Source organism: Equus asinus, chromosome 14 (assembly GCF_041296235.1).
Source record: "Equus asinus isolate D_3611 breed Donkey chromosome 14, EquAss-T2T_v2, whole genome shotgun sequence".
NCBI lineage: Eukaryota > Metazoa > Chordata > Mammalia > Perissodactyla > Equidae > Equus > Equus asinus.
The window spans coordinates 46,396,815-46,418,496 of NC_091803.1; the positions used below are offsets into that span (position 1 = coordinate 46,396,815).

A 21,682-nucleotide genomic window follows, 5' to 3' on the forward strand; every position below is an offset into this window, starting at 1 on the left:
GCCTTAGCTGTGCTGAGAAAGCCTTGCTGGAATAGAGGAAATTCTCTAAGCAGTGGAATTGAAGATTGTTGGAGAATCCTCTGGTACTTGTTCCTTTGGATTTGGGTTATGCTTTATTTCCTTCATTTCTCTCTCTTTTCTTGGTCTTCATTACCACAGTGAGAGTTATTTGACTGTTATTTATTTTTATTGGAATGACAAAGTCATGGGAACTTGTGACTTGGTGAGAAGATGGGAGTTCTGAGGATGGAGTAGGCAGCCTTGGATTTGTGGCCAAGAGGGGCTTGTCAGCACCTGTTGACTCCTAGAGCTTACTCTCCTGAGCCTGCTTTCTAAATATTTAGAGAACTCATAAGAGGCACATTTTGAATTTAAATTATAGCATGCTGTTGATTCTATTCAGAGGACAGTTTGAAGCTGGCTCGTTAGCGACCTTGCATGAGAAAACACCCAAAGTGCCTGGGAGCCCAAAAGCTTTAGCAAGTGGTGCTTCTCTTCCTGTGAGGGAGGGAGGATTTGAAGATTTCTCTCTCTTCTGGTTCATCTTGAAGACTCTGGCCCTCGTCCTCTGAACTCTGAATAATGCTTCTTGTCTTTTAGATGGCCATTTCTCCCTCCCGAATGCCTCAGCCTCCGAACATGATGGGTGGGCATGCCAACAACATGATGGCCCAGGCACCTGCGCAGAACCAGTTCCTGCCACAGAACCAGTTCCCGTCACCCAGTGGGGCGCTGAGTGTGAACAGTGTAGGCATGGGGCAGCCAGCAGCCCAGACTGGCGTGTCACAGGTACCGTTCACCATTGGGACTGTGGCCTGCCCACAGTGATGCAGCCCCAGCTTCCCTCTCACCTTGCACATCTTGTTCTTGAGAATTAGAACTGGAGACTGCACATCTCATTTTCATGTATCAGCATCTCTTGATTTTCCCCATTTTGTCCTGTTGTTTTTGTCCTGTTTGGAATTCTTAACGTCAGGTGAATGTCACACAAAAGTGGATTGGATGGTGGGTTTTGGTTTGTGTGCTTTTGTGCTTTGATTTTGGGGGTTTTAGTTGTTTTCTTGGTTCTTATTTGTATATTTTAAATTCTGAGTTCCACATGTGATCCTGGGAGACATTGCGTTTTAAAGAGGGAGTGGGGAAGGGCCCATGAATTCATTCCTGTGATTTGGTTTGTGTGTCCTGTTGCCTGTCTTCTCTGAGCTGCCAGGTGAAGTTAGGCTAACTGGATCATTGAACAGTTGTCTTCTTGTTGAATGTGTTTTTAATTATTTAGTCTAAAGCTGAACTAGTTTCCATTCATTTTACTGCCGTTTTTCCTCTTTTGTTAATTGTTAATTATAGTGCATGAGATTGTTGCTGTATACAGATGTACACGTATTTAAAACAGGCCAAATCTTCCCCCAAAAGATAAACTTCGTTTTAATATTTTGATATGAATTAATGTGGAATAAAAGTCACTGGCTACACTAGATTCCTCCCTACATACTTACTCATTAAATCTTAATTTCTGTAACATGTCATTGCTTTAGAACAGGGGTCAGCAAAATTGTCCTGTAAATATTTTCAGTTTTGTGGGCCATAGAGTCTTTGTTTTAACTACTCAGTTCTGCTGTTGTGGTGCATAGGCGTATGCATACATAAATGAATGGGCGTGGCTGTGTTCCGGTAACTTTATTACAGAAACAGGCAGCTAAGTGGATCCAGCCATGGGCAGTCATTTGCAGACCCCAACTCTATAGCAGTGATTAGGAATCACTTTTTACAGGGTCCACAAATAATTCTGAAGCGGTCCCTCATTGAGAACCACTGCACTGAAACATGTCAGTGTTTCGATAACTCATTTTCTTAAAAGAGAAATACCTTTCCCAGTGGTCTAAGCTGTGGGTGGGTGTTATGGAGCCCAAAGCAGGTAAGCAGAGTGTGTATGTGTGTGTTTAAGCCAGAGGTTTCGACAGTTATGTAAATCAAAGTATGAAGACATTCATAGAATTAACTTTATTAGAAAGAGCACATTATTATAAGTGTACAATTGGATGCGTTTTTACAAATGGAACGTTCCTGTGAAACCAGCAGACCTCATCAAGAAACCATGATTAGATTTTCATACATTTAATTCTTCAAATCTGTTGCTGCATTTTCAAATGGGGGAGATGATTTTAATGTACTCTGTTCCCTCTGTTAGGGACAGGTGCCTGGTGCTGCTCTTCCTAACCCTCTGAACATGCTTGGGCCCCAGGGCAGCCAGCTGCCTTGCCCACCAGTGACACAGTCACCGTTGCACCAGACACCACCTCCTGCTTCCACAGCTGCTGGCATGCCATCTCTCCAGCATCCGACGGCACCTGGGATGACTCCTCCCCAGCCAGCAGCTCCCACCCAGCCATCAACTCCTGTGTCGTCTTCCGGGCAGACTCCCACCCCGACTCCTGGCTCAGTGCCCAGTGCTAGCCAAACCCAGAGCACCCCTACGGTCCAGGCAGCAGCCCAGGCCCAGGTGACCCCACAGCCTCAGACCCCAGTCCAGCCCCCGTCTGTGGCCACCCCTCAGTCATCGCAGCAGCAACCGACACCTGTGCACGCCCAGCCTCCTGGCACTCCGGTGAGCCTCTCAGTCTGTCATCTTCGGGCCAACACTCTTAGACGAGAACTTTCCCATAAAAAATTCTATCATGCAGTTGCTGCAGCGTCTTGGTGTAACTCTGAAAAGTATCTGCACCCTAGTGGAACTGTGATGAGCTGTGTTTTATTTTCAATATTGTCTCCAAAGGCTGTGTTTGGCAGGACGTGACATATGATTATCTTCCCTAATTAAATGAGTTTGCAGAAGTCAGCAATTATAAAGAAATCATACGTGGATCCTCTATAGAATTTTTAAACTCTCTATATACAGGAGCAATATGTTTCCCATCATCTGTCCTAGATTGAGGTCTTCTGAGTTTTAATAGTTTTTCTTGCGTCATGAGGATTTGGTAAACAAGTCACGTTCCTAATTGTATGTACTTTGACCTGGCCTATCAGCCTTGTTTTCAGACTGGAAGCCTTTTCTTCATGACAAAGTGGCAGACCCAGGTTAGTGCTTCCTGTGGCCCAGTCCTTCCTGGAGGTGAAAGTGACAGGATCACAACACATCCCATGTCCCATGCTCTACTGGCAGTGCCACGTCCCTTGCTCCCCTAGGCTGTCCCCCTGACCCAGGGGCCCGAGGCTGCTCTCATCACCTCCGTGGCCCTCTCTCACTTACCACTGAAATTTTAGTATCTGCTTTTTTAGTCTAACTTGGAGACTCCCATCCCCCTGAAATATATCCCCCTGAAATATATTAGCTTTATTCTTGGGGACTGAGGATATTTATTTATAAAATGTCAAAATTAATCCCACCAACAACCCCAAAATGACATTACTATTTGTATTTCTCCATAGGAAGTGTACTTATTTATCCTTATTTTATATTTCTTATCTAAATAAGAACCTTTTGTAATTTTATGTTTTCTTTTGTTTGTTCGCTTAGAACTCCATTGAGTAAGACTTCAAAAATTTAGAGTTCTTTCAGTGGCTCCTTCTCTTAGTGTGTGTTTACTCCTCCATCACCAATACCACCACTGTTCCTGCAATTAAAAGGCTAGTTATACATTCTTGTGTCGTGTAGAGAATTTATGCCACTTCCTACAGTATATACTGTATATATAAATTCAGCCTTTTAATTCAGCCTTTTACCACAAACATTAATGACCTTATTGGAAGGAATTAAATTTAAAAAAGGAGGATCAGTAGCTTAGGTAAAAAACTCACAGAAAATAATTTTATATCAAAATATAGAAAGGTCTCTGCCTTTCCATCTCTGCATTCTTGGCAAGAAGTCCAGCTGTGTTTCTGCCCGATGCTGACTTCCTCTGGAATTCCTGTTTTTTTGTTTTTTTTGTTTTTTTTTTTAAAGATTTTATTTTTTCCTTTTTCTCCCCAAAGCCCCCCGGTACATAGTTGTGTATTCTTCGTTGTGGGTTCTTCTAGTTGTGGCATGTGGGACGCTGCCTCAGCGTGGTCTGATGAGCAGTGCCATGTCCGCGCCCAGGATTCGAACCAACGAAACACTGGGCCGCCTGCAGCGGAGCGCGCGAACTTAACCACTCGGCCACGGGGCCAGCCCCAGGAATTCCTGTTTTAACTTCTGTTCTTTAGTTCTTTCAAATAGGGGTGCCATTAGGTTAGTATTGAGGAATGTTAACACAAAACTGTATATTGGGTGAGAAACAGCAGTTAAGATCATTTGTATTTTCTTGTTTACAGAGATAAATGATTTTGGTTTCTCTACAGCTTTCCCAGCCAGCAGCCAGCATTGATAACAGGGTCCCCACTCCATCCTCGGTGGCCAGTGCCGAAACCAACTCCCAACAGCCAGGACCCGATGTACCAATGCTGGAAATGAAGGCTGAGGTCAAGACAGAGGACACCGAGCCCGATGCCAGTGAATCCAAGGGGGAGCCTGGCTCTGCGGTAGGTGCTGTTCCTGGGCGTGAACAGATGTGCTGCTCACAGAAGCATCACTAGTGTGTCCTCAAGGGACGTGCGGGGAGTCCACCGTGGATGTCCCTGCTTTTTGTTTTAATGTCCTGTTTGACTATGGGTTCAAGTAGGAAATAGATTAAAAACAGATTGGTTATTTATTTTTAGATATTGATTATGGGTTTATTTTATTTTGCCAGAATTGAAGAGCACTAGCTTGTGTTTTAAATGTTTGAACCATCCAACGACTTTTTCATTGCTGTTCTTCATTTATTTATAGTTCTACAGAGTTAGACTGCACAAGGAGTCTATTTGTTTACTAATTACCTGTGGCAGAAGTTGAACACTGGAAGTCTGTGGGCTGAAACCATCCTATAAATGTATTTGTTTGGCCCACGCAATATTTTAAGAGCAAGAAATTACAAATAAAACTCTAGATTTCTGGATTTTTTTTGGGAAATGAGCAGTTCTGTCAGCATTGTGCCTGCATTCCTATATGGCAGCAGTCTGGATGGGAGCAGCAGCCGTGGCCTATAGATGGGGCATGAGCTCTCCAGTTTGCCAGAGTCTCCACTACTCCTTGCTGTCTCACACCACACCTCCTGCTTGCTTTTCTTTACTTCACCTGCCTGGCCCTTTGAGCAATTTGGTTTTTGGTCTCTACCCCAATTTTCAAGGAGATTCTTGTTCCTAACTAGAAATTTCTGTATATAAAACTACTGAGCAGGTGATGGTGCATATGTGTGCAATTTTTTTAAGCACTCTAGCATGTAAAATTTTTTAAATTAGCATCATAATTGCATTGGTACTGTATTAAAGTGACTCAACTGACACCAAATGCTCCATTTCTTCTTGTAGGAGAGAAAAGGGATGCAACTTCTGACTAGGGGAAGGTTTTAACAAGCCCGTCTACATTTTAAGAGCCTTCCAATATGGCTGAGTTAGAGTAAAGGTCTTTGATATTCATATATTGTTATCTGTAATTTTGTTTTTCTCAAGATGATGGAGGAGGATTTACAAGGATCTTCTCAAGTTAAAGAAGAAACAGACACAGCAGAACAGAAATCTGAACCGATGGAAGTAGATGAAAAGAAACCAGAAGTGAAAGTGGAAGCTAAAGAGGAGGAGGAGAGTAGCGCTAACGGAGCAGTCTCTCAGTCCACATCTCCTTCGCAGCCCCGCAGAAAGAGTAGGTTGTGTTTTCTTGAGCTTTTGAACCGTGCTGCTTTTCCATCGTGTTGTGATTCCACACTGAGGATTAAAAGTTAAAGCAGAAAAAAGAATTCCATCTCCCCTTTGATCTTTCTTGCCTGCCGTTCTCCAAGTTTTAGCTCTTTAGAAATGGTGATAACAAGCTGGACTCCAGCCTGAGGACCCTCAGGGTTCACAGTAGGAATGAGAAATGAGCTGCAGCTCTGAGGGGCAGCCCCGGAGCAGAGCTGTTTTCTGAGATGTCGCTGACTAGGGGGCTGGTGTTGAAATTGCATCTGAGTCCTTGAGCAGGCCAAGGAGCTGGGGCTTCACTCGGCAAGGTGTGAACCACCATTGACAGATCCGAGCTCCGTGATATTGGGGAAATAATCACCATGGCAGCACACGTGTGCACTGGCGCTTGTAGGTTTCTGCTGATGCAGCAAGAAAACTAAGTGCCCAAAGTCAAGGGGCAGTGGAATAGGACCCAGTGGCCTAGTGCATCGGGAACAGGAGACGGTAAGTGAAGATACTTGGGGCTCCAAGGTGTGTGGGGTGACCCAGCCTTGCAGTGGAAGTTGGATGCAATCATTTGAGATGTGTCCAAAGTAAGGAGGTAACAGGATGTTAGAAAATTGTCAGGTGACCCTTGGAAATGTGAGATGGGGCTCAGGAAGTTCAGGGCTGCAGGTGATGCATTTGGGAAAGATGGCAGAGAAATTGCTAAAGGCTGGTATTGTGTGGTTTTGCTGCTGAAAGGGATCCTAAAGATCACAGAGTATAGCACTTCTCAAATTTTTGGTCTCAGACCTCTGTATACTCCTAAAAATTGAGGACCCCAGCGAGTTTTTGTTTGTGTGGATTATCTATCACTATTGAAAAATTTTTAAATATTTAATTCATTTAAAAATAACAAATCTGTTACATGGCACCCATAAAACACATTTTTATGAAAATAACTTTACCAAAACAAACATAATTAGTGAGAGTAGTGATGTCGTTTTTTTACAATTTTACTACTTGGATAGTTAACACAGCTGGATTCTCACATCTGCCTCTGACTTCACTACCTTGTTTGGTTGAAGTATGTGAAGAAAATCCAGCCCCGCTCAGACAGGTAGTTGATAAAGGAAAGGGTCATAGCCTTTTCAGGTAATCATGGATGTTCTTTTTTGATACTACACCAAAACTCAACAATTGGAAGTTTCTTAAGCAGTGTGAAATCTGAATCTGTAGCACTGAATTGGCTGAGTTTTGCAGATCTTCCAAATGTTGACGTACTTCACTATATAATATTTTTAAAAATCACGTTCATTAATATTGCTATGAATCTCCTCAAAAAAGTCTTGTAAGTTTTGAGATGCTGTCAAGCTCATGTGGCAGATACAAGTTTTTCAAAATTCTAATTTTTGATGAAAGTTTGAGTTTTATCATTGGCAACAAATACTGTCAGTTGTCCTTGAAGTATCTAGCCCACTTTGTCCATTTTTGAGAAAATGTCTGCCACTTACCCAGATCTGATAACCAGCTGTTCCATGAGGAGAGCAGTCGCCTCGGCTCTCAACGCTCGCACAGGCGCTTTCTCTCAGAACAAGCACCGCACGCAGCAGAGGCACGTATGCCTACGTCCTTGTCTGTCACTCAGAATGAGAGACGTATAGCCAAGGTTGAGATGTAATGAGAGTGATCATTTTTACTACTTCAGCAAGGATATTCGTAAGTGTAGCTGGCACGCTTTCCCGCGTGTGCACAGCAGCAGTGAAGAGCGCAGCGACTGCTCGGTGGAGTTGGGGGCCGCTGCCTGTGGTGTGCTTTATGCTGTGATTTTACTCACTGTTGCTTTTGCCCCATCTGCAAGAATGTCAACACAGTGCAAAAGGCAAATGATGGCTTAGAGTTATCATGAAAGTAATATAAATCACTTTATATTATAGAAATAAATTTGGTTTCACAGATCCCTAGAAAGGGCCTAGGGCAATGATAGAACTTTTTACGATTGTGGAAATGTTATATGTCTGTGCTCTCCATTATGGTAGTTGCCACCCGCATGTGGCTCCTGAGCACTTGAAGTGTGCCAAGTGTGACTGAGGAAGTGAATTTTTAATTTTATTGAATAGTAATTCATTTAGATTTAAGTTGCCATGTATAGCCGGCAGCTACCATATTAGGAGGTTTGGGGATCTGTTAAGGCATCCATGGACCTCGCTTCAAGAGCTCCCAATGTTGTGCCCCATCCTGATTGTATGGAGAAGGCTTTGAGGCTGGAGAAGTGGAGTGACTTGCTCAAAGCACACCACACTAATAAGTAGCAGAGAACTTGTTTCATATACAGCTTCTGACTTCCACTCCCGTTGTTTATAGTCTTACTACATCAATGTGGTGATTTAAGACAGGAGTTTGAAAATGCCCTTTTCCCAGCATAGGTATTAAACAAAAGTTTAATGAAGGAATCAATGATCAACCAAAATGAGACACATGTAAGACTGTATCACTTTTGATTACCACTAAGGAGATGATAAGATCTGGAGCATGGGTCAGGAAACTTTTGCTAGAAAGAACCAGATAGTAAATATTTAGGCTTTGCGTTTCATAAAATCTCTTGCAACTACTCAACCCTGTAATGTGAAAGCAGCTGTAGATAATATGTAAACAAATGGCCATGGCGGTGTTCTAATAAAGCTTTATTTTTGGAGACTAAAATTTGATTTTGTGTAATTTTCATGTATTATGAAGTATCATTCTTTTCCCTTTTTTCCACCCACTAAAAACTGTAAAAACCATTCTTAGCTCACAGGCCGTACAAAGGCCAACGGCTGCCCAGATTTGGCCTGTGGGTCAGAGTTTGCTGACCCCTGATCTAGAAGAATAAAAAAGCTATTGACTAACTAAAGAATTGTTTTCTTATAAAGAGTTATGCAAAGAAAACCAAATGCTACTTCATCTCTGTAAAAATAAAATAGAAGAAAAGGAGTTCACTGAAAGCAGGATGTGCGTCTTTCATGAGGCTCCTGTAGGGCATGCTCATTAGACCAGGCCTTTGTGCCTGGAGGGGAAGGTCTGCTGGAGAGGGCGTCGAGGGGATGTTTCACATGCCCATTGACCTCCAGCAGCAGTCCCAGGTGTAAAGCAGTCAGGTGTCCTGGAGAGGAGGTTACATTTTCCACAGGAGATCCGTCAGGACACCTGCACGGTCCCTGGCTCTGATGGCATAAACTCTCAGGAAACTTGTCAATGCCACTGTTTTCGTCTTTCGGTACACTTGATGCATGCCACTTCCCAGCTGGAACTGTAAATGTTTATGGTCTTTTAATCTGCTGTTTACTTTTTTATTTATTTATTTATTTTGAGGAAAGTTAGCCCTGCGCTAACATCTGTTGCCAATCCTCTTCTTTTTGCTGAGGAAGACTGGCCTCAAGCTAACATGCATGCCCATCTTCCTCTACTTTATATGTGGGATGCCTGCCACAGCAGGGCTTGACAAGCGGTGTGTAGATCCGCACCCAGGATCTGAACCGGCGAACCCTGGACCCACGGCACCACCGGGCTGGCCCTTACTCTGCTTTTTAAATTACAGTTTACCCCATCTGTTGTAGAAAATCTTTCCAGAATACAAAAAACACAAAGAGGAAACCTCACGTCATTCATACCCTAAGTCAGCTCAACTCCCTGCCGCATAGTCAAAGGAGGGAATAGTGTATAGCACCTCTAGTCGTTTTTCTCTGCACAGGAGTGCCTTTGAGTGCTGTGGGGTCCTGACACACTCCCTGCTGACTAACCTACTTCTCACCTTCTTAGGTTGTATGCACGTTTTCCCGTGTCATTAGAACTCATTTGGGTTTTGTATGAATTTCCCATCCTGAGTGTATTTGGCAGCCAGTGTTTATCCTTGGATCGGTGATAACAGAAAGTGTGGTAGGAAATAGGATGGCTAAAGGTTTGGAGAAATGGACTTTGGTGAATGTGAGAGGAAACAGCACAGAACTTTCGGGAAAAATACTTGTTTTTGCAGCTCTGTTATTGTATACATTTGTTTGTGAGGTGATACAAAACCATTTGTCGTAAGTGGTCTGAGCTTACTTCAGCCAAGGACAGAAAAGTTTCATCAGAGGAGGAAAGGTCCTTTCCAGTGAAGTGGCTTTATTAGCCCCCATTTGATCAGTGAAGCTGATTTGAGAGTTGGCTTTATTTTCTAGTCCAACACAGTTTTAGCATTGGAAACCCTTTCATTGAAGAAGCAAACTTGTCAGTATAGTATTTTGCCTCATGACCTGGATGCAGTTTTTAAAAACTAACATTTTTGTGTTTTTGGAAGCCCTAGTTGTATCTTCAGAATGTCTGTGGACTGTATGGTGAATGGGAGCCCTTGGAAGCTTCTTGGCTGGGAGGGAGATGATTGGGACCCTTTCGGAAGCAGCCTGGGCAACTGTTTGAAATGTGATAGGTCTGAGTGCCTTTTAAATAGTGTCATTTCCTTTTGTTTTCTAACTGCAGTCTTTAAGCCGGAGGAGTTACGCCAGGCTCTTATGCCAACCCTGGAAGCGCTGTATCGACAGGATCCAGAGTCCTTACCTTTTCGGCAGCCTGTAGATCCCCAGCTCCTAGGAATTCCAGTAAGTTAATCTAGTACAAATGTATTACAACCTTACCAGTGTAACTCATGATTATCCATTGTTTTGTCTCTTAAAAATGGGTAATAAAACAATGCCCTTGTTTTGAAGATTTTTCTCCAAATATAATACACGTTTCTCTTACTGATTGAAATGTGTATTTCCCACCTGTTCTGTTAACCCCAGGGTCTGAGGAGGGGTGCATTGAGCTTGGGGGAGCATGCCCTGGGCTGGGGCACATGGCCCCTGTAGCCTCACATTCTAGTTGGCCTTTGTGTAAGACTTTGTCTAAAAGATTGGATTTAAAGAGTTGGTGAACATCAATTATAAAGCACAATTATAAACACATATAACCATTATAAAACATCAAGTGTGCCTTGCCCTTTGATATCCCTGTGTCGGGCCTTGCAAAGGCCTTGGTGACCCAGCACATTCTCTTAAGCTGTGTTATTATTTTTGTTTCTGTTTTTGTATTTGTCTTGGAATTTCGTTTTTGCTTGCTAGGACCAAGGGTTAATCTTTAGAAAAACACATTGTCAATCATATTGTCTGATAAATTTGTTTACCATTTTAATCCAGTGGATTAAAATCCTTATTTTCATTTTATTTTTTTGTTTTTGAAGATTTTATTTTTTTCCTTTTTCTCCCCAAAGCCCCCCGGTACATAGTTGTATATTCTTCATTGTGGGTCCTAGTTGTGGCATGTGGGACTCTGCCTCAGCGTGGTTTGATGAGCAGTGCCATGTCCGTGCCCAGGATTCGAACTAACGAAACACTGGGCCGCCTGCAGCAGAGCACGAGAACTTAACCACTTGGCCACAGGGCCAGCCCCACAATCCTTATTTTTAAAAACCTTATATTAAAAAGTATATTTTATTAAACAGTTCTTACTTTACCTTTGAAGTAAATATTAATTGCAATTTTAGATTACAGTTACATTAATTGTATGTTAATGAATACAATTAATTAATTGTAATACATTAATTACAGTTTTAGATAGTAAAATCAGAGGAAGACTGAGGTTATTTTCTTTTCACTTCTCACTTCTTAGTATTGGAAATGGAAGTTGTTCTGGTACTATCTATTTTATTTTAAGATAAAACTACAGGTAAGGCTGGCATTTGGAATTTGGGGGATCCACTAGACTGAGACCGTTCTGTCTTTAAGGATTATTTTGACATTGTGAAGAATCCCATGGACCTTTCCACTATCAAGCGGAAGCTGGATACAGGGCAGTACCAAGAACCCTGGCAGTATGTGGATGATGTCTGGCTTATGTTCAACAATGCCTGGCTCTACAATCGTAAGACGTCCCGGGTCTATAAGTTCTGCAGTAAACTCGCAGAGGTCTTTGAGCAAGAAATTGACCCTGTAATGCAGTCCCTTGGATATTGCTGTGGACGCAAGGTACAGTTTAAACTTTTTCTGGAAAACAAATTTCCCTGGTTAATCTAGCCAAAAAGGAGTATTATGATGATGTAATAAACTCGATATTTTGGCCATACCTGTGAGCTGGGAAGTACCCAGCTGTAGTCTGGTCTTTTGTAAAACAGTCACCTTCCTGAAGCGATGTAGTGGATGATCAAGCTAGAGGAGCTTATCGGGGAGGCCTTGGGTTTGGCATTTCTGCCTGCCGTTGTTTCCGTTAATCTGTCTGTAATAATGTCTCTTAGACACTGACTCTGTTGCGTTGTATCCAGAAATGTCTTTAAATAGCTATGAAAACCATTAGAAAACTATTTGGTGTACTAACAGAAAAAACTGACAAGCTGAATGTCACTCTCCGTAGTGAACTAAAATGTTGCATGACAGTAAATGGGATGTATTTTTAGTATTTTCTCCTTTGTTTTTGCAGTATGAGTTTTCCCCACAGACTTTGTGCTGCTATGGGAAGCAACTGTGTACAATTCCTCGAGATGCTGCATACTACAGCTATCAGAATAGGTAAGCATCGAGTAGTTTCCTGGGTTGGGGGGAAAAAGGGAAGGTCTTATTAGGACCAGGCATGCTCTCCTGATTGTGGCCCACAGACATTATTTCTTTGCTGAAGTTCCAATGAAAAGGGTCACAGTTTTAGTGCTTCTCAGTCACTCGGAGAGCCCCATGGTCTCAATTTTAAAGCGTGCTTATACAGTATAAAACATTTAAGCTCAAAACTGCTTGTTAGACTACTTGGATACATGCTTAAGCCTTGGTCTTTCTAAAATGAAACCATATTAAGAAAGAGTCTAGAGTGGAGAGTAACTCTAATACATACCTTTTTCGAGATGTTAATAAAATTGAAACGTATTTTACTACTCCCCATGTAACTATTTGCCTAGATAATTTGGCCTGGACAGTCTGATAGAAAGACTTACATCAACGCTAATTCATTAAAAAGATAAAAACCATAGACTTTTTTTTAACCAGTAACACAAAATAGAATGAGATCTGGTGTTTTTATTGAGTTCAGGAGTAACTGCCCTATTATAAGATGGCCGTTTCAGGTTTTTTGAGTGGTAGGTATGCTTGAGAAATATTTGCTATTCTCTTTAAATCTGAAGATTAGATCTCCTATCTTAAGTAGAGGGAGAATGAAAATAATATTTTTTGTTGTTCATTCTCCATACAAATACAACTTCTGTAGTTTTGGGGTTGTTTTGAAACTTAAGCTTATTTGTATCTCTTGCTTTAAGTGACCACACGTTGCCATAGCGTGAGGGCATCATACCTTAAAGCACGGGCTGTAAATCTTGGTCAAGTTCAATTACATTGCCTCCATTTTATGAATTGGCAACTGGATTCTTCATGTGACCAAGATGGAGGAGCTTTGTGCCTGTTCTTTGTCTTTAAGTTCAAGTATTAAATGTCAGCATTAGGGTTTGATGTTTTGATTATTTTGATCTTGTTTGCTTATAATAATTACGTGTGTTCTCTTATGTTGAAGAAGATAGGTAGAGGGATTTTTGTTATTTCTTCAAAGGTACATGCTCAGGCCTGAATGATTTGGAATTTTGAAGTTATTTTTCTTCCAATTATATGTTTTTTAATTATTTTCATTTTTAAAAATATCTAACCATATTCAAGATAATAACTCCCATCAGAATCCTATTTTTTAAGAAAAGAATTTTTGACCTAAAAATGTCTCAAGAAAAGGTTTGTAAACCTTCCCTAGCTCACTTATGCTGGTACTGTTCAGTATAGTGAAGTGCTGGTATGAGGGAAAAGATGGACAGCCCCAGAAAGACTCTCTGCTGGAAGTGCAGCCCATACCACGTCCTGCTGAAAATATTGTAACATTTGCAGTTGGATTTCAGTCTTAGCTTGCCCTTCTGTCAGTAGAAGCATTTTAAGACAAAATTTGAAATGGTACCCTAATCCCTTCGTAATGGAATCTCTCCCATAATGACAAGTGTTGTTCTGGAAGTTGTGGCCCCTCCATTTACAGTTTTAGCCCCATGACTTTCAGCACATCCCATGATAGGTCAAGCTTAACACTCCTATCCATGATAAGGGCCCAGCAGCACCTTCCCTGGCAGCCTTGGTTATCAGTCTTCAATGAAATAATGAATAGGAATTCCCTTTGGAAACTGTTATGTGCCAAGCAAAATAAAGTTAGGAAATTTCTATATTTAGTTTTATTTCTATATAGAACTTCATTTTTACTGAACAAAGTGATGTATTTTTCTTAAGAGTAGAAACATAAAGGAGTTCTGTTTTATTAATAATACAGTTTAAAAGTGTAGGCATGTTGCTCCTCAGCTGAATCTCACAAGGTGTGCTTTCTAGAATACCAAATTGAAGAGGTTGACATGTTGTAATTCTGAAAAAGCAGTGGCCTAATTCTACCACGAACAAGATAACTGCTGACATTTTTATTCTCAACTTTGACTATTTGTGAACACTGTGGTGTTCTCTTGAATAACTGTTTGGGCACTTAAAACAGTAGAAGATCCTACAGACCATTTAAACAAGTGAAACTAACATGTAAACTAGCACATGGTTATATTTTCACTTGTTTCCATACTTCAAAAATTTGAAGTAACTCATGTTGGGAAAATAGCTCTCCAGATTTTTCAGTTATCTATAGATAAGATAGATATTATCTATAGATATCTCAGTTATTTTTATTTACTGATATGGTACTTAAAACAATCTGCATTTGAAAATTTACTCCATACATTAAATTACCCTTTCAAATAAACTATGCAGTTACGTTGTGCTAACTTGAGGTACCCAGATGTACATCATCATCGGATTATGTGGAGTATTTTTCCTTTCCAATTCCATATTCATCAAATGGCTTCCTTCACACAAGGTGGAGTGTCAGCTAGGCTCTTACGGTTGAAAAGTGAATTTCTGAGCCAATTTGTATTTCCAAGGTGAATCAGGTTTGGACTAGGTAATAAGATAGGGGTATTAACATCTGTCACCCACTGATTGCCAAGGTGGTTTCAGCCGATTTGGCTAGATGGGTGACCGTGCCCTCTCCTGTGAGTTGTTGACTCCTCTCAGAAGGGTACTAAAGTGAGGCCTTGGCTCCTTCCCTCTCCGCTTCTTAATCCTGAGCAGGTTTGACTCTCCCATGTCCCTGGCCTTGCTTTGGGACAGGCACTAGAGTGTATTAACTCTCTGTCCCTCCTAGTTTCTGACCCTGAGGTTCTTCAGGGGTGGGAATTAGTTACACACAGAGAGCTTAGGCTTCTGTGGCCACTCCAGGGCTGCTGTTCAGCCCAGCGCTTCATTCTGGGCCAGTTTCCTCCACTGGAAAATGCTGGATTTGTGATTCTTCTTTCCTGGATGTTGCTGGACTTGATGTCCTGCTTGAATAAAAGCTAAGTTGTCCAGAATCTTAAAACTGTTTAGGTTCATGTAATTATCATGGCAATTTCATTTCAAAATGTGTTCAGGGTCCTCTTCGCTAGCCCACAGTTGCTGGTGTGTGATCATAAAATGAACTGGAACATTCAATTCCAAGTTTTATTTTTAGAAGGAAACTATTTGGCATTGAGGGGACATCATTTTTGCATATTCTTGTGGTTGCCGCTGAAGTGGTTGATCGTGCCTCTGCTTTAAATCTTTCTTGCTTTTGCTGATCATGCCCTCCTGCACGTGGAAATTCTTACTACGTGTTTGCAAGGCTCCATAAGAATATTTACAAAATAATAATATTCCTATAGTTCATTCAGAAAAAAGTGGGTTTTTTTTAACAGCAATGTTAATCTCTTTGTTCTGGTCAGAGTTTTTAATCTTGGCAGAATTCATTGATTGAATTAGTCCTAAATAAACTGGTCCCAGCAAGAAATTGTCATTAATCCAGTTGCTGCTCACAGTGGATCTGTCATGTTCCTCATCAACAAACTGAAAAATTGGATAATCTTGAGATGTGTGCATGCTCTAAAGTTTTATGCTTTTAATTTACTGTATGTGTTTAGTCAGTGAAATATAGCAGACAAAATGTTTGATGTGTTTAATTAAGATTAGAAGTAGAATGTGTGGGGGACCTATTTTAGTGGTAATGAAGACAAACTGGCCAGCCGGTGGCCTAACCCTCAGCCGTTTGTCGCCGTGTGTGCGTGAGTGAGTGAGGCTGCCAGCTGCCGCGTCTCCTTCTGCGCTTGTTGGTTCAGTGTGGCGCTCCGAGTCTCGTCACAGTGTCTTTAACACTAATCCTCTCGGCATCTTGTAGATGTAGTTTTAAGCACTAAAACCGCATTTTATTGTGCTGCCGTCGCTACCTTATACTCCTCCTTTTTTCTTGTATAATTCACCTCCATTCAGCTTGTTTATTTTTACAGTATTCTTGTGTGCCCATCTTGTTTTATGCAGCATCAGCCTGCATTTTTGTTGATTTCTCATTCATGTCCTTTCCAAACATTTAATAGTTTTTATTTTAATTGTTCTTATTTGATAGCTTGAGCCCAGGCTCTATATTATCTTACAAGAAATTGGGGTGATGGATAATTTCTCAAATGCAGATTGTGCTTTAAAGATTAACTCTCTAAATTTGCTTAACTTGGATTGTCACCAAGTCAGAGCAGTCAATCACTGAGTATCTCAGATTGATGAATGATTGGTCCCAGTACCAAAAAGTTTAAATCAAAGCTTAGAATTCAATTTTAAAAGTCTTTAAGATTGGTCATGGATTTACATATATTGTATTTCTTATACAATATATCACATTTTCTTCTCTGTATATTCTTATTGATAAATGGCTGGAAAGTCTTTGACCTCGACTGCATTTCTGTTAAATGTTTGTCTAGAATATGGATTTGGTTTCATTTGTATTGTAACCTAATTAACAAAGTGATTAACATGAGAAAAACAACAGGAAAAAATTAAAACCAGTTCTGGGTGCTCAACATTTTCATACCTTTAAAGATCTGGCTTAATACTAGAAGTAAAATCTCTGAATTTGCTGTTAAGCATAAATTTCCCGTTTTGAAAAATAAAGATATTTCAGTTTAAATTGTTTTTATAAGGCCTTTTGTCAGACTGTTTTGTTCAAAGTAAATTTTTTCCATCTCAAACCCTGGAGTTATGTTTAATTTTCTTTAAGTAATAACAAAATTCAAACTCCTAAATTTAAGCTCCTTGCAATTCTAGTATTAACAACTCCTTGAAAACATTTGCATCTTGGAGCTGGCTCCAGCCCAGTCGTTGTTAGTGATGATGGCCTGTGATGTGTGCAATGAGACCGAATGCTAATCAATGCTTTGCCTTGGCTTTCTGCTCTGTGTTGTCTTGGTGTTTGCGTCTTACCTCCATGTCTGTGCTGTGTTCCCGTCCCTGTTTTCTAATCCTGCCCCTCCCCACCTGCCCCTCTTCCTTCCATTGTCCTCACTGACCCATCAATCAACCAACAACGCCCCCCCTTCGTCGTGGTGATCTGCCCTGCTCTGATTGGTGGCTTCGTTGCTTGGGTGGCTGTGTGTTATGATGGACCAGTTCACCCAAGTATGGCCTTCTTGCTGACAGGTATCATTTCTGTGAGAAGTGTTTCACAGAGATCCAGGGGGAGAATGTTACCCTGGGTGACGACCCTTCACAACCCCAGACGTAAGTATCATCCTGTCGTTTTTCTTGAGGTGACTCTTAATTGTTTTTTTCTTCTTGTCCATGATTAAAAGGGAAGTACCACTGCCTTTTTGACTTCTGTGTAGTGAATGTTTTCATGTTAACTATGCCCACGTTCATGCTTTAAGCTGTAGCTGTTTTAGCTGAACACCATTCAAGACTGTGATGCAGTAGCCCCCACTGCAGTTCACGGGTCTCTTTCTCTACTTTGCTCTCTCTCTCCTTTTAAAACACTTGCTTTTTCTTAGTGACTGTCAACCTCCATTGGAAGAAATTGTAAATTTTCAGTTACACCTAAGAAACCAGAGAGCGTTACTCACGGAACTGGTAGTAGCAAAAATTGAGTCTTCTGTCCATTTCCTGTCTTGAGCATTTAGTCGATCTTCCTCTGAAACCCCCATCCTTTAAGTTGGAGGGCTAGTAGAAGGCAGATGATGAGATCCCAAAGTGTGAAAGTGTCTCCTTCCTGCTGGAGCGTTGACTCTTGCTCACTGGCTCCAACATGGACAGGCATGAGTTGGTTTATTTATTTCTTTACTGAGTTCACCTTTGCCTCCCTGATGCTTATCCTCTGATGAAGTTACCTTTGAGTGGCCAGGTTGTCAGAATGTGGCAAGAAAAAGCATAGCCACAGACTGGGTGGTCAGCTCATTTATATGCTTGAGATACCTAAAAACCTGCCAGCCAACATATCTGCCCAGGACTGCCAGCAGTTGGCCGTTCTCTCTTTTCTCCTGACTCTACCATGATTCCTGCCACACTAGGAAGTCTACTAGCCTGGCTGTCTCCCACCGAAACAATTTGTGGCAGTGTTGGACACTTACTCTGCAACTCAAGTTTACTTTATTCAAACACAGAACAAACCATAGCCACTTGTAAGACATACAACCCAAAATGACAGAAATTCTACATATTCCATTTATTTTTATATCCCTTGTCTTTTATTTTTTTTAAGATTTTATTATTCCTTCTTCTCCCCAAAGGCCCCTGATACGTAGCTGTATATTTTCAGTTGTGGGTCCTTCTGGTTGTGGCCTGTGAGATGCTGCCTCAGCATGGCTTGATGAGTCGTGCTTGGTCCGCACCCAGGATCTGAACTGGCAAAACCCTGGGCCGCCGAAGCAGAGCATGAGAACTTAACCACTCGGCCACAGGGCTGGCCCCTCCCTTGTCATCTTAATGCTTTGGTCCAATTGTGTGATTAATAATTGGATTGTATGGTTCTGTGAATCAGAAATAATTCACGTATACACTGATCCTAGCAAAGGACAGTAGAAACCAAATACTCAACCCTCTAAGAATAAGTAAAATATTCCCAAGTAAATGCTGACCTTGCGTCATTGAGGGAATATTGTAATTTAGAAGAATTGGTTACACCAATATCCGTCAAATTCTGTAGCCATTCACCACATAGATTTGATTGAAAACTAACAGGTTTGAATCTCAACACAATTTTGCCATCATATTTTGACTAGTCTTAATGAAACCTTGTAATAAGTGATGATGATGGTTGGGAAGAAATATTCCAAGGAAGAGAGAAAAATAAGTGGTGGTGCTTTCTATGGAATTCAATTTTATATATTCATACTATCATTACACCTACTTAAGATTTCAGCTGACCATCATTTACTTTTTATTTGAAGAAGTAGTTAGAGAATCATGTCCCAGAGATCCTATAGTTTACAGTCAACAGATATAGTTAATTGACATTTTTCCTTTTTTTTTTAAACAAGGACAATTTCAAAGGATCAGTTTGAAAAGAAGAAAAATGATACCTTAGATCCTGAACCGTGAGTATATAGCTATTTCTTTCTGACTTTTAGATTTTATTTTCAGGTCAGGAAAGTTCCTCCTTCTGATTGGCTTGTGGGAGAAGACAATGGAAATACATTGTCCTGGGTGGAAGTTATTTCAGATATGGATTCTTTTTTAACTCATACAAAATATATATGTCTCTGTAGCATGCTCTCTGGTTACTGAGTTCTAACAGTGATAAGATTAGAGGGAGGTTTTGGTTCTGTTAGAACCTCTCTAATAACTTGGTCGTTGATGTCTTTAAGAAGCCGTTTAGAGTGAATCCTTAGAGACCAAAGATAGGAATATTTGGTGGAGTAGTGCTAGTGTCCTCTAAAGGGAAATTTCAGAAAGAAAACCTCTTAGAAACCACTCTCTGAAAACAAACAATGGGAAGCCTGTTGTAGGTTCTTGCTACGGTTGTTGGTGTGGTATATTCCCGAGGGCCATTGTCAAGTACTTTATATTCCTCCAGTGATCACTGAGAATGCTGCGTTTCCAAAGTTTGCTTTGTGATAACCCCTAAAGAGGCTTCAGAGCTCCTTCAGTGTGGTAGACCCTCCAGGTCCCCAAAGCCGAGTCCTCAGGGTACCCCAGTGTGTGGAGACGTCACTGTGGTGAATGCCCATGCAGAGCTGCTTGGTGAGCGCAGGCTCCAGCACCACTGGGTGTTTGGGAAATGTGGCTGTGGTGCGTCCAGGCTGAGAAACAGGTCCTCCCCTCCCTGGGCCCTGACCCCTCAGCTCCAGGGAAGCCTGTTGCTGCTGTAGAAGATACAGACTTTGGGCCAGCCCAGTGGCTTAGTAGTTGAGTTCGTGGACTCTGCTTTGGCGGCCCAGGGTTTGCAGGTTTGGATCCTGGCTGTGGACCTACATACCGCTTGTCAAGCCATGCCGTGGTGGCATCCCATATAAAGTAGAGGAAGATTAGCACAGATGTTAGCTCCAAGCCAACCTTTCTCACAGAAGACACAGACTTTTCACCCAGGCCTCATTTTCAAGCCTCGCTTTCCTGTTGGGAGCTCACTTAGTCTCTCCTACTAACAGTGCCCAGGTAGGGGCACGTTGGTTACCAGAGCCTGAGCCTTAGCAGTGTCTGGGGTGCATGGGAAGGTGCGGTGCCCCTGTGTCTTTAATGACCAGTGGATTGTTTGTCCTGGTTACCCATGTCCCTGGTCACATTATGTCCTCCCTGCACATAATGCGATTTATATTCATTTTTCCATTTCAAAATACATTACATTGAAATACTAGGTGCCAGGCAGTGGGGGATACACGGATGAATAAGGGTGCGCTCCATCCTTCAGCTGTTCATCTTCCAGGAGAAGAGACAGCTGGATCATAGCACAGGCAGCAGCAGACAGTAAGGTGGTCCAGAAGTGAAGGGTCCCAGCCTGGCCAGAGTGACGTCCTGGAGAAGGTGATGCTTATCTGGAAGCAGGTGTTGGGGGAGGGGCAAACATTATAGACACAAAGGAGAGCGAACACAGAACTTTCAGTGATGCTACAGTAACAACACTACAGGTGAGCGTGAGTGGTCGGCAGGTAGGGAGTGTGGATGGAGCCCCAGGAGACAGGAGGCAGAGGGTGCTCCGTTCTTTGACATGTAGATTTCCTCCTGTATGTGCTACAGTAGTTTTGAAGAACATCGTTGGTTTTAGTTCTGGAAAGATCCCCTGGATCAGTTGAGGTGGATTCAGCAGGAGAGGGAAGAACTTTGCTCTCTAGCAGAGAAACTAGTTAGGAGACTGAGAGCAGTGACTGGACAGGAGGTGGGAGCCTGACCCTTGGGATGAAGAGGCCACACCATGGGGTCGGAAAAGGCTGGCCTTGGTGGTGACTTAGGTAAGCATGTGAACCGGAAACACAGGAAGGGGAAGCAGGCCATTGGTTAAGAGTAGTTAGGAGTGAGGAAAGGTCCAAATTCAAAATTGATCGAATGGGTTCTAGAACATAAGTATATCATATTTTTTTTACTTTCCTCTTCCCCAGCGTGGGAGGGCAGAGTTGAGAATGGGGTATCTTTGGAGCAGGCACAGAAACTGAGGGAGTTGTTGCCTGTTAACCTTTTAATTCTTAACCCAGGGGATGAGCTGAAGTGCTGAGATATCAGAGAAGGCACTGGTTGGAGTGATGTAGCACTTGAGGAAGGAGCAAAGCTGGGGAACAGCCACCAGAGGCGGGGGGGCGACACAGCAAGGACTGCCACAGAACACTAGAGGACGGCCAGTTAGTGCTGCTACTGTTTTGCAGTTTTGTGTGTGTGTGTCCTTTTTTCCTCCAACAGAACAGGTACAGAGAAGCTGAGTTAGGCTGGATTTGTGGTTGAAGGCTTGCTCAGCAAGGGCAATGGAAAGATCAGGGGCCAGGGACTTGACGGACAGTAGCAAGAGCATGCATCAGGTTCCAGGGCTCGTCATCTAGGCTGATAGGAAGAGCCTGAGCCCGGGATAGTTCGGGGCCTTCCGCAAGGTGTAAGTTTTGGGGGCAGTAAGGGAGTGGCTAAAAAGAGAAGGTTTTGGCCTTCGAGCA

At 42.0% G+C, this 21,682-nt stretch overlaps 1 protein-coding gene across 1 annotated transcript in view; it reads left to right on the plus strand.

Moving 5' to 3' along the window:
* CREBBP (CREB binding protein) overlaps positions 1 to 21,682 on the plus strand; it is a 131,392-nt gene that overhangs the window by 91,356 nt on the left and 18,354 nt on the right. The window contains exons 13-21 of the mRNA XM_014833097.3: positions 601 to 789; positions 2,186 to 2,602; positions 4,315 to 4,494; positions 5,503 to 5,692; positions 10,186 to 10,304; positions 11,469 to 11,708; positions 12,157 to 12,245; positions 17,259 to 17,339; positions 19,091 to 19,147. Coding sequence (XP_014688583.2) covers positions 601 to 789; positions 2,186 to 2,602; positions 4,315 to 4,494; positions 5,503 to 5,692; positions 10,186 to 10,304; positions 11,469 to 11,708; positions 12,157 to 12,245; positions 17,259 to 17,339; positions 19,091 to 19,147 — 1,562 coding nt within the window. The remainder of the gene's footprint in view (positions 1 to 600; positions 790 to 2,185; positions 2,603 to 4,314; positions 4,495 to 5,502; positions 5,693 to 10,185; positions 10,305 to 11,468; positions 11,709 to 12,156; positions 12,246 to 17,258; positions 17,340 to 19,090; positions 19,148 to 21,682) is intronic.